The sequence below is a fragment of the Poecile atricapillus genome, chromosome W (assembly GCF_030490865.1).
Source record: "Poecile atricapillus isolate bPoeAtr1 chromosome W, bPoeAtr1.hap1, whole genome shotgun sequence".
In the NCBI taxonomy this organism is placed as follows: Eukaryota; Metazoa; Chordata; class Aves; order Passeriformes; family Paridae; genus Poecile; species Poecile atricapillus.
Genome location: NC_081288.1, coordinates 7,731,436 through 7,742,595, shown reverse-complemented (window position 1 = coordinate 7,742,595; position 11,160 = coordinate 7,731,436). Strand labels below are relative to the sequence as shown.

The window sequence follows — 11,160 nt, the reverse complement described above, 5'->3', positions numbered from 1 at the left end:
CGCCTCGGGATTGGCTGGGAGCCGGGCGGGCGGAAGCGCGCGCCGCCCGCCATGAGCCGGTTCGGGGGCCGCACCCGCGAGTACCCGGCCGTGTCCATCGACCGCTTCGACCGCGACAACCTGCGCGCGCGCGCCTTCTTCCTGTCGCACTGCCACAAGGGTGAGGGTCCCGTCCCGCCGTGTCCCCTTCCCTCGCCCCGTGTGACCCCCGACTGACCCCGTGCCTCTCTCCCCAGATCACATGAAGGGGCTGCGGGGGACCACTCTGAAGAGGAGGCTGGAGGGCAGGTACGGGCTGGTGGTGGGGCGGCCTCAGGGGAGGCGGCTGAACGTGAGCAAAACAGCGTGGGGAACTGCCATGGGATACAAGTCCCGGGATGGGAATGGGACAGGGACACCTCCCACTGGCTGCTCCAAGGCCCCGTACTACCCGGTATCGAACTCTTCCAGGGGCGAGGCATTGCACTTCTCTGGGAAATTTGTTTCGGTGCCTCACCACCCGCACTTATTTAAAAAAAAAACTTCGTCTTTGTATCTCATCTAGATCTGACCCCTTTCAATTTGAAGCCAACCTTGCTTGTCCACACCATGTCCTTGCAGAAAGTCCCTCTATAATTCTTGAAAGCTCCCTTTAAATATCAAATGATAGCAGTAACGTCCCCCCAGAATTTTCTCTTCTCTAGGCTGAAGAGCCACTGCCTTCAAAGCGGGGGCGCTCCAGCCCTCTGAGCATCTTTGAGGCCTCCTCTGGACCTGCTCCAGCAGGTCCCTGTCCTTCCTGCGCTGGAGTCCCCAGAGCTGGATGCAGCACAGCACGTGGGGTCTCACAGGAGTGGAGCAGAGGGACAGAGTCCCCTGCCTTGTCCTGCTGCCCACAGTGCTGGGGATGCAGCCCAGGATAAGATTGGCTTTCTGGGCTGCAAATGCACACTGCTGGCTCGTGTCCAGTCTCTCATCCACCAGTACCACTAAGTCTTTTGCAGGGCTGCTATTAACTCATTTATCCCTCAGTCTGTTTTGATACCAGGAGTTGGAAGTGTTGGAGAGACAGTGCTGTGCCTGTGCAGTGAAGGGGCCAGCTGTGCTCTCTGAGGTGTATAAGCAAGGAGGTAGCCAGCAGTTTCGGGGAGACAGTTATTCCCCTCTGGCCAGCATCTGTGAGACTTTTCTGGGGTACTGTGTCCAGCCCTGGGCTCCCCTGGATGGTACATTGATAGGTGTTTTGGTCAGCATCACCACACTGGTCTGGGGCCAGGACCATGTGATGTGTGAGGAGAGGCTGAGAGAGCTGGATGTCTTCAGCCTTAGGAGACAATCATGTATCACTGTTTGCAGGTAGAAGTAGAGGAGATGGAGCCAGACTTTTCATGGAAGTGCATAAAGAAAAGGCAAGGGACACCTTTTTCACCGTGAGGATGATCAAATGTGGCAATGGGCCCAGGGAGGTTGTGGACCATTTCCTAGGCTCTCTTTGATTTATTAGAGTAGATACTGCATCTCCTCTGATGCAAGCAGAGAATCTCTCTTTGCTCATCTGGTCTCTGTGCATAAGCTCAAGCTTCATAAGGAGTATTCTGTGTTCTGCTGTGTGCTGCCTGTCCTAAATGCCTGTTCCAGGGGTGTGTGCAGGGGTAGAGAAACAAGCATATGGGTCATGACCATGTACCACACACTGCTTTTGTGTCTTCACAAAACCATGCAGCAGGGGCACACATGATCAGCTTTGGATTTGCTGTGCTGAAGAGAAGCCTGCAGGCTTCCAGCTCTGCAGCTCTCCTCACATGACAGGTTTCTGAGTGCAGGGTTTGATGTACTGGGTGCCAGGTGCTGATGTGTTGTTAGACTGTTCCTCATGTCTGCTTTAAAAAACACTTATCTGTGTTTTTTGTCTCCTCACAGCTTGAAAGTTAAACTATACTGCTCACCAGTTACTAAGGAATTGTTGTTGACTAACTGGAAATACAAGTTTTGGGAGAATCATATTGTGAGTTTGTGTTTATTTTGAAAATAGCACTTTCCAAGCAGTGATTCTCAGAAAGAAACAGCTCCCTGTTCCTCTGGAGTGTCTAAATATTGGTGTTGATATTGTTGATAGAGTGTTTCAGGGCTTATGTACTTCCAACAATGTTTGTGCCTTTCCTGCTGCTTGCTGTATAGGATTGGTTTATTGCTGTTGTTTAATTATTTTTTCCCCCCACAAAATTTTTCCTTTTCTCTCAACTTCACCTTTACACAGTCTTCATCTTTATACTGATCATTTGTACATTTGAATTTGTATTAATTTCCTTACCTTGCTTGTGTCTCTTTGCTTCTGTCCTTGCTTTCTCTTTCTCTTCATCTAAAGTCTCTTACTGCTTGAAGTGTATATAATCTGAAGTTACATGATTTTCCTTTTGCTTTTTGGAAAATGGGCTATAACATGAAGAGGTTTTAGTATGAAATCGCTGAAAACCTTAATAAATTTACATGATTTCCAGTGTTTGGAGCCAGACTGCAAGGGATCAGTATTATGTACAAGTGTAACTTGAAGTTATTTCCTTCCCTTTGCAGATGCAGGCATTATGAAATTTAACATGAGTTTTTTACAGAAATAAAAATAATTCTCTCTGCACAAACACAGGAATATGTGCTCCCGGTGATTTGTGGGCTCTGCTTCTGATAATAGGAGGCAATGGGAAGTGGATACCACAGAGCTATCCTAGCAAGATCCACTGCTGTGAGATTGGGATGTTTTGGGCTTTGCAGTCATCCCAAAATAAGGCATGTGATCCATCCAGAGGAACAAGAGCTGTTGCTGATAGAAGTCCAACATGCTCTAACTTTTTTTAGGCAGGCACCCCTTTGTTGAGGTATCACCATTTAATTTTTAGATAACTTTTAGGAAAATTTATTCCACTGGAAATGGAAATTTATGAGTTACTATGAGAAAATAAGTTTAATTTTACAGGCTTAGCATTAGCCATGATGAGTGCTAGAGATGTCTACATAATAAATACCTAGACATAAATATGAAACAGAATGTTCAGTAAATCCTGTAATGCAATTAATCATTTTATTATAGGTTGCATTGGAAGTTGAAACTCCAACTCAGATTTCTTTGGAAGATGAAATATCTGGTGAGGTAAGTTACAGGAAAAAAAGATTCATATGTCAGTCATGGGTAGTAATGCTGTTTATATGAGTACAGGAAACACAGCTGCAGCTTCTGAAGTGCACAAGCTATTTTTAAAATGTATGTGCCCCTCCTCTCTTGTAGTGACAGGAAAAGGGGTGATAGTTTTAAAATAAAAAAGGGTTGATTCAGACTAGATATAAGGAAGAAGCATTTTACAATGAGGATGGTGAAACCAGAGAGATGGCAACACTCTGGTTGCCCAGAGAGGTGGTGGATGCCCCATCCCTGGAAACATTCAGGGTTGTGGTGAAGCTCTGAACAGTCTGATCTAGTTGAAGATGTCCTTGCTTATTGCAGGGGAGTTGGACTGGATGAACTTAAAGGTCCCTTCCAGCCCACACTATTCTGTGATTCTGTATTTGCTCCCAAGGAACCAAGGAAGTAGAACTGTCTACTGTCCACCTTTATAAGCACCATACAATACTTGGTCTTCTCTTCTGCCATGACAGGATGCTGGTTGTTCTTTACAGCTTATTACAGTCTGAAGAGACTCTCTGGTTTTAAAAGCAATGCTGAATGCTGCAGGAGGCTGTGAGGAGTAATACATTGCTCTCACTTTTGCTGACAAAAATACTGGTAGTACCTACTACAGTCTGAAAATAATGCTAACCCCTCTCTTCCAGAAAGAAGATGTAGTGGTGACACTTCTGCCAGCTGGTCACTGTCCAGGTTCAGTCATGTATGTCCCTTCAATAATTTAAATGTTTCACCACCTGGCATTTAATGAAGATTTTGACCCAAGCGTTGCTGTCTGCAGGTTTCTGTTTGAAGGTGAGAATGGCACTGTGTTGTACACCGGGGATTTCAGGCTTGCAAAAGGAGAAGCAGCCAGAATGGAGCTTTTGCATTCAGGGACCAGGTGAGCTATTTGTGGGATACAGAAAGAACAGATGATCATATGGCATGGACAATTTGGCTAGGTATTATTTTTTTCCTCATTTTTATTCTGGATTAAATATAATTGCAATACTGCAGCTACAAGTCCCCTTTGACATATTCTTTGTTATCAAGAGGTAGAATTGTCTCCTTTTGAAGAGAGAGGAAGTGGTGGTTAGCACTGTGCTGCAATGTTTACTCTGATTCTACATTTCTATCCTCCAGGGTAAAAGACATCCAGAGTGTGTATTTGGACACTACTTTTTGTGATCCCAAATTTTATCACATACCAAGCCGGGTAAGTCTGATAAATTGTTGGAAGAAAGGCCTTAAAACTGTTAATTAATTAACTACCCCTTTGTTAGGTAAGTCTTGTAAGGCAATGCCATTTTTCATTACTAAATCACAGCACTTTGGCTGTATCTTCCAAGATGACTGACAGCATTTTCTACACTTTTCAGGAGGAATGTTTAAATGGGATCTTGGAGTTAGTGCGAAGCTGGACCTCACTGTCTCGTAGTCATGTTGTGTGGCTGAACTGCAAAGCTGCTTATGGATATGAATATTTATTCATAAACCTCAGTGAGGAACTCGGAATCAAGGTAATGTTTCTCTAATTGTTGCTTTAGAACAGATCCTCAGTAATGATTGTGGCCAACACCGAGCTGGCAATGGCAGTTCAGAGGTCTGCTCTAGGTCACAGTTATGCCTATTTCATTAATTTCCCTTAAAAAGTGCAGTTGTGCTCAAAATGAGGTAAATAGTTGACTTCAGTCTGGAACATCAGGACTTTCCAAAGAGAAGTTAATTCCCAGTTTTCAAGCTCAGTGTTTACCCTAGCTCCCTTTTATTTTGTGAATGATAAAAGTCATTTGCATACAGCATTAATAGTTAGTATATATATTCTGGTTTTCTCGTGAGTATTCATCCTTCTTCAGTATAGGTGGTATGTTCTACTTGTTCTAGATGTCCAAGTTTTGGCTGATACATCTCTGCTTGGACATTATTTGGAGTAATAATTTAAATGCATGCCAGCATTTAGGGAGAGCAGAATCACATCTATATATCTGCTCCAGCTGCAGTCTGGCAAACACACTGAACTAATGAAGAGTAAACTCTGGCTTTCTCTAGGTGCACATGAACAAACTTGATATGTTCAGGAACATGCCAGAAATCCTGTGTCATGTGACCACAGACCAGCACACGCAGATTCATGCCTGTCGACATCCTCGGGTACGTTCGTTCAGCAAAGCCTCCCCTAACTTTGCTGTGAAAGTGTGGTTATAGGTGCAGATGTTTGGGGCCTGTTGGGTTAGTGAATACTGGTGAAATCATGATTTTATGTAAAGCAGAGTGAAAACCTTAGTAGGTTGAAGTTTTTTAGTTTTGTTTTTTTTTTTAAGCAAAAAAAGGGAAAACATATTAGCTTATGCTAGAAGTAATTTAATTGTATTTGAAGCCTGAAAATTGTGTTTTTAAGTGAAGTGAAACAAGCAGCAGAGTAAATCAATCAGGTATTACCCATTTCAGTGTATCAAAGGCAGCTCAGATGGTGCCTGCTGCAGGCATGCACTGTGTGGTTTTAGCATGTGGCCGTCCATTTCCAGGATATCTGTCAGGCTGGAGGCTCCAGCTCGGAGGAACAGAGGTAGAACCTGAGATGGCACACTGGGGCATTGGTCTCTCTGACTGATTTGCTTTGCCAGCTGCACTAAAGAACCAAGGTGTGACAGGGTCTTTCAAGAGAATTAGAAGTGAGAGAGGAACTTGGTTTGGCTGGATACTATGCTGCTTAATTTCTGGGTAAAAAAGGTCACTGTTGAACTTAATTTTATATCCATCGGACAGGATGATGACTGCTTCCGAGGGAACAGACTGCCCTGTGGGATGACTTGCCTCAATGGATCTCCCCTGCACATAATCAGCATCAAACCCTCCACAATGTGGTTTGGGGAAAGGAAAAAGAAAACAAATGTGATAGTGAGGTGAGCATTTGGGCCACACAGAAACCTGTTGTTTGATACGTGTATAACTGAATCTCAGAATGGACTTGAAGAGTAGCTTATGCTGGTCCGTTGACCGTGGATGAAGAGCAGTTGCCTAATTTCTGTGCCTCTTGTTTTTTTAGGACTGGGGAGAGAACATACAGAGCTTGTTTCTCTTTCCACTCTTCATACAGCGAGGTTTGTATATTTCTAGTACTGAGGATACATTGATTAAGAAAATGTAAGAGTTTTGATTATTCTAGAGTGGATGACATGACTTGTCATAATAAGAAAAAATTCTGTCAGAAATGAGACGTAAGGAAATAGGAAGTTCTGAATGCTGAAGACAGAGAAATTTGTTTTCATATAGCTGCAGAGGAACTTGTTAGGACATGATTACAAGCCTATTTCTTGTTCTCTGGTCTCAATGTATAGGTCACTTCTACAATTGTTTTGACTGTCTTTCTATTTTAGGTTATTTTGTAACCATGTAATGCTTAAAGCATGGAGTTTTAGTTTACAATACGTTGTTTATCTGCCATGACTCAGATTTGGGTGGGTTTGCCTTCTTTTCTCAGCCCACACATTTACACTGAATTTTCTCACATCCTCACTGCTGCTCTTGCCCCTTTTCCTGTGTTAAAAGACTAAAAGGAAATTGATCATGGCAGCATCCTCCCCACAATCACAGACTTTAATTTAACATGACTTGAGACAGCTCTAAAAACACTACTTTCTCCTAAGAAACTGAACTGAAACTGGATCAGTGCTAACAATGAACTGTCAGCAAGTCTTGCACTACAAAGTGGAGGAAGGCAGTACTGTTTTTAAGATCCTGATTAAGTTTAAATTTGCTGTGCCATGCAGAATTTTAGATGGAGATCCCAGGGTGGAATTTTCTAGTGGAATATGGGGGGTAGTGTAACTAACACTTCTACCTTCACATGCAAAAATAGATGGGTCCTTCTCTTGGTTTGAGACAATTTGAAGGAGAACACTCTGGAATGAGTTGTCTCTCTTTTCAGGTTTAACTAATCCATTTCTGCCAATAAGGAATGAACAGGAGTAGGTAAAAGTAAAAAAAATAACAGTTTCCTAACAAGTGCAACAGCAACAGGCAAAAAATAACAGTAGATAACTGCTAGATACAAAATTGCAATAACATTATGGGTCACCCCCGGACAGTCCTGCTGTCTGTACAGATAGCAGTGTACTCTGCAACCTGCAAGTGTTCCCAGTGCTCAGCACTGAAAAAGCCTCAGCAGGAGCACCCCAAATCAGACACAATTCTTCAAGAAATTTACTGGAGATCATCTAGAAGACAACAGACTAAGGCTTGGAAAAAACAGTGTGTTTTGTCCTAATGGGCTTTGATAGGGTACTTTTGGAGAGACTTTTGTAATAGGAAAGGAATGCCTGAGCTGCATAACTGGAGACTAGAACTCCAGTAAGGAAAATGTCTGTTTGAAAACATAGCAGCAGTAAGGACAAGGAAGCACTGGATCACATTCCAGGTCACCCAGCCTTTTCTTTCAGAGACAGTGATGGTCTGTGTAAAAATTGATAATTGCAGTGAGGTGTTAGGTGAGGCTCAGTTCTCAGCATCCTTTCAGGCCTGTTTCCTTGTTCCAGAGATATCCACTTTGGATGTGCTTGTATCAGTGCTGCCTTTAAGTGATATTCTTAACTGTTAATGTAATTTGTTACATTGCTTCTTCTTTTCTGGAATTCAGATCAAGGATTTCCTGAGCTATATCTGTCCTGTGAATGTGTATCCCAATGTACTGCCTGTGGGTGGGACAGAGGACACAGTTATGGAGATGTAAGTGACAAGTGGCTGCTGGAGGGATGTGATCCAAATTTTGTTCCTGTAAGGACAATGCACCTCCTGAATCCCAGCCTCTTCAGGAGGGCCATTGCCTTTTGCTTTACTTGTCTGATAATTCAATTTTTTTTCCGTATTCAGTCCTACAGACTTGGGCTTTCTGAAGCACATGTTGAGCTGAGTCTTAGCGTTTGTATTCTACTTCCATCTGTGTGTAGAGGCTTTTCTGCTGGTAAACTCTGGGAGGAAGCTGAATACAAATTCACCTTGCTGTGTTCTGTGACCCATTTCTATTTGTCTTTGCTACTTCTGAGCAGTTTCTTTTAAAGATGGTTTCTCTGGGGACTTGAACTCCTCCCCTGTACAGCATTAGAGAGGCCAGTTCTCCTGCACTGCTGTAGATGTTGGCAGCTTAAAAAGAACCCTCAGGAAGCAGGAGAGCTGTGGTGTTTCTTAGTCTGGACAGAACAAAGATTCCTGTTCCTTTTTCCTTCCCTACTTAGTAAGAAAGGAAACTTCCACTTAACAATCATTGAATAAAGCTGTAGTCAGATTTTGACTGTCAGCTTGCATTCTGTAAGGAAGGAACTACAAGACAGTTTCCAAAAAATGTACATGTTTTAAGGTAGAAATCTGTCCTTTCAATATATTTACCTTTCAGCTGCTGAAGCTCACTAGTGAATCAAGGACTTTGCCCTAAGTATTGCTGCCTTTGCTTTAACATTTTTGCTGCAGTGCCTGTGAAAGGCATGGAGCAGTTACTCAGAACAAGTTAAAGGATTTACTTTTGCTCCTGAAAGCATCTGCTGAGTTCTAGATATTAACTGCTCTTCTCATTCCCTTCAGATTAAAGCCATTATGCAGGTCATACAGGAGAATCATGGAACCCAGGTACAAGCCCTTAGGAACACTGAAGAGAGCCCACAAGAGAGAATTATCAGATACAGGTAAAGGTGATGCTGCTGCTGCACCTTAAATGGAAGTCTGAGACTAAGCAGAAGTGCCAAAAGCTTTGGTGTTCACCACAGTCTGTCTGTGTGTTCAAAGCAACAGCTGGAAAGAAGAAATAGAAATTATGTGAACTAAGTATTAGGAGGGTGAGAGAGCACTAATTGTGTAAAGACACAATTGTTTTCAATCTTATAATGTACTTAATGCTCAACAGCCCTGTAAGTTTTTGGATGGAGTTCCCTCAGTCCCTGGCCAGCCCTAGGAAAGCTTGTTTTTACTGTCTGTGAGGCACTGCGCTAGACAAGGCAAGGCAAACACTGTCAGTATCATCCTGCAAAATCTCCAGCTGGGTTAAAGAACATTTTCCTCAATGTTTCCTAATTCCTAAATTAATTTTTATTAAAACTTTGCTGTCAAGAAGATTTTAGCAGAGATGTGAACTTTTCTTAGTGATTTTCTGTTTGTTTCTTGCCAGATGAAGATGATCTCTTTGATTCAGAGTTAATTTCTACAGGGCCTAAGATTCCAAAACAGCAGAGACGAGAGAGCAGGCCCTCCAGCACAGGACAGTCTGAAAATTCTGAAGGAAAGATTAATGAAAGCACAGAAAGTTACACAACTTACACCTCCCTCAAGGTAGACTTCATGGATTGTGAGGAATCAAATGATGATGATGATGAAGATGACGAAGAAGAATCTGAAAAAAATACAGTTCAATTTCTTTCCCATGAGCCAGATGCCAGTTCCACAGCCAATTTCAATGGAGTAAGTAGTGGCCATCAGTCTAATGCCAATGTCCCCTGCTGGGATGAATTTTTTATGGGTAATAAACTAGAGGAAAGCTCTGAAAATGAGGACAACATCCCATCTTCAGCAGATGCTGGGGGGTCCCAGTCACTCTTCAGCGATTCAGATGGAGTAAGTGACTCAACACACATCTCCTCCCAAAATTCTTCTCAATCAACACACATATCAGAGCAGGGGAGCCAGGGCTGGGATAGCCAAATGGATACAGTGCTCATCACCTCCCAGGAGAGAAGTGCCCTGGACCTCAGCAAAGGTGGGAGCAGAGCAGTGGTTCCTGTGCTGCAGGAGAGTCCTAAGGACACTCAGCTGGACAGCAGCAGGGGGAAGCCACCAGGTCAGAACAGACCTTGTGCCCGTGATGGTGCCTGTGGCTTGAAAAGCAAAGACTGTGAGAAAGCTGCAGAAGATGGTGCTGCCCATGTTCACGAAGTGCTGGTGGAAATAAGTGACAGATGCAGGACTCCTGATCTAGAGCTGAGGAAGGACTCCCAGAGTTCCTCTGACTTTGAAATTCCCTTGACTCCTGATGCTGAAGCACCTCAGCCAGATAAACTGCACCATTTATACAGGAAGCTTGCAGCAGGTGAAAACATAATCAGTGAGAAAAAAGTCTCCTGAGAATGGGTATAACCAATTACCTTGTGGTAATACTCAGCTTATCTATTGATGCCTGAATTATTTTTCTCTTTCCTGTGGGTTACTGTCTGCAGCTATGCTGAGTCACACTTTATTCAGACTGTCAGGACTAGGTATTTGCAGCCTGTGTTTATTGTTCCTTCCATGAAATACTGAAAGGGAAGTATTCAAAAAGTATTCCCAGGAGGGACAGTGAAAGCATTTTACCTCCCAAAGTTCAATTCTCCAGGACTGTAAGTAGATAAAAAATGGACCAGAAAAAACTAAGGGTAGGAAACTAAATTAAATTTAGTGTTTATGATGAGCTCTAAGAGTTTGCCTTTATAATGTGATCTCAGGTTTTAATAAGATAGCTCACTATTAACTGTGGGGAGGATCATGACCATGCAAACAAGGCAGTTGTAATTTGGCTTTAATCACTATTACCATTGTTCATCATTATTGTAAGATTTTAATCAGTACTTGCTGCAGTTATTTTTAAAAATAACTGCAGAACAGACTAGAGAATTACTGAGGTTGTGAGGGGGTTTTAATTTGTTTTCAATCAAATTGTTAATTTCAAAAGTCTCTCTTTACACTGAGCTTTAACTCCTGAGTTAGGTACTGTGGACTGCTGTCTGTGTTTCACCTCCAACTCATTGCAAACCACTTGTCATCACTTCCTCTGTGTTCTGAATTGTTCTTCAGAAAAACTTAAAATCCTGTGGGTTCCCAAGTTAGCCTGTTCTGCTCTGGCAGGTAACTCAGCCACAGAAGGCAACCTGGTATCCCAGACAGGCTCTCGTACGACAAAACTTCACCTCCTCTGCAACATTCCGTAGACTTCACTGTTTTAAATCAAGATGATATATTCTGCATGCATGTGTGCTATCATAACTCTGCCAAAATTCTTAGCTTCTAACATG

General features: G+C 42.9%; 1 protein-coding gene across 2 annotated transcripts; it reads left to right on the top strand.

The window, feature by feature from the left end:
• The first annotated feature begins 43 nt into the window (after nucleotides 1–43).
• LOC131592280 (protein artemis-like) lies at nucleotides 44–10,483 on the top strand. Of its 2 annotated transcripts, XM_058863687.1 has the most exons (15): nucleotides 86–160; nucleotides 237–288; nucleotides 1,336–1,484; nucleotides 1,900–1,984; nucleotides 3,062–3,121; nucleotides 3,799–3,854; nucleotides 3,933–4,034; nucleotides 4,277–4,349; nucleotides 4,513–4,653; nucleotides 5,183–5,284; nucleotides 5,900–6,036; nucleotides 6,180–6,234; nucleotides 7,770–7,858; nucleotides 8,708–8,808; nucleotides 9,288–10,482. In XM_058863687.1, coding segments are annotated over exons 6-15 (1,752 nt in total). In that variant the 5' UTR covers nucleotides 86–160; nucleotides 237–288; nucleotides 1,336–1,484; nucleotides 1,900–1,984; nucleotides 3,062–3,121; nucleotides 3,799–3,852; the 3' UTR covers nucleotides 10,238–10,482. The 2 variants fall into 2 exon arrangements, with proteins under 2 accessions (XP_058719669.1, XP_058719670.1); XM_058863686.1 differs by lacking the exon at nucleotides 1,336–1,484 and having other exon boundaries at nucleotides 44–160; nucleotides 9,288–10,483.
• Nucleotides 10,484–11,160: the final 677 nt, after the last annotated feature.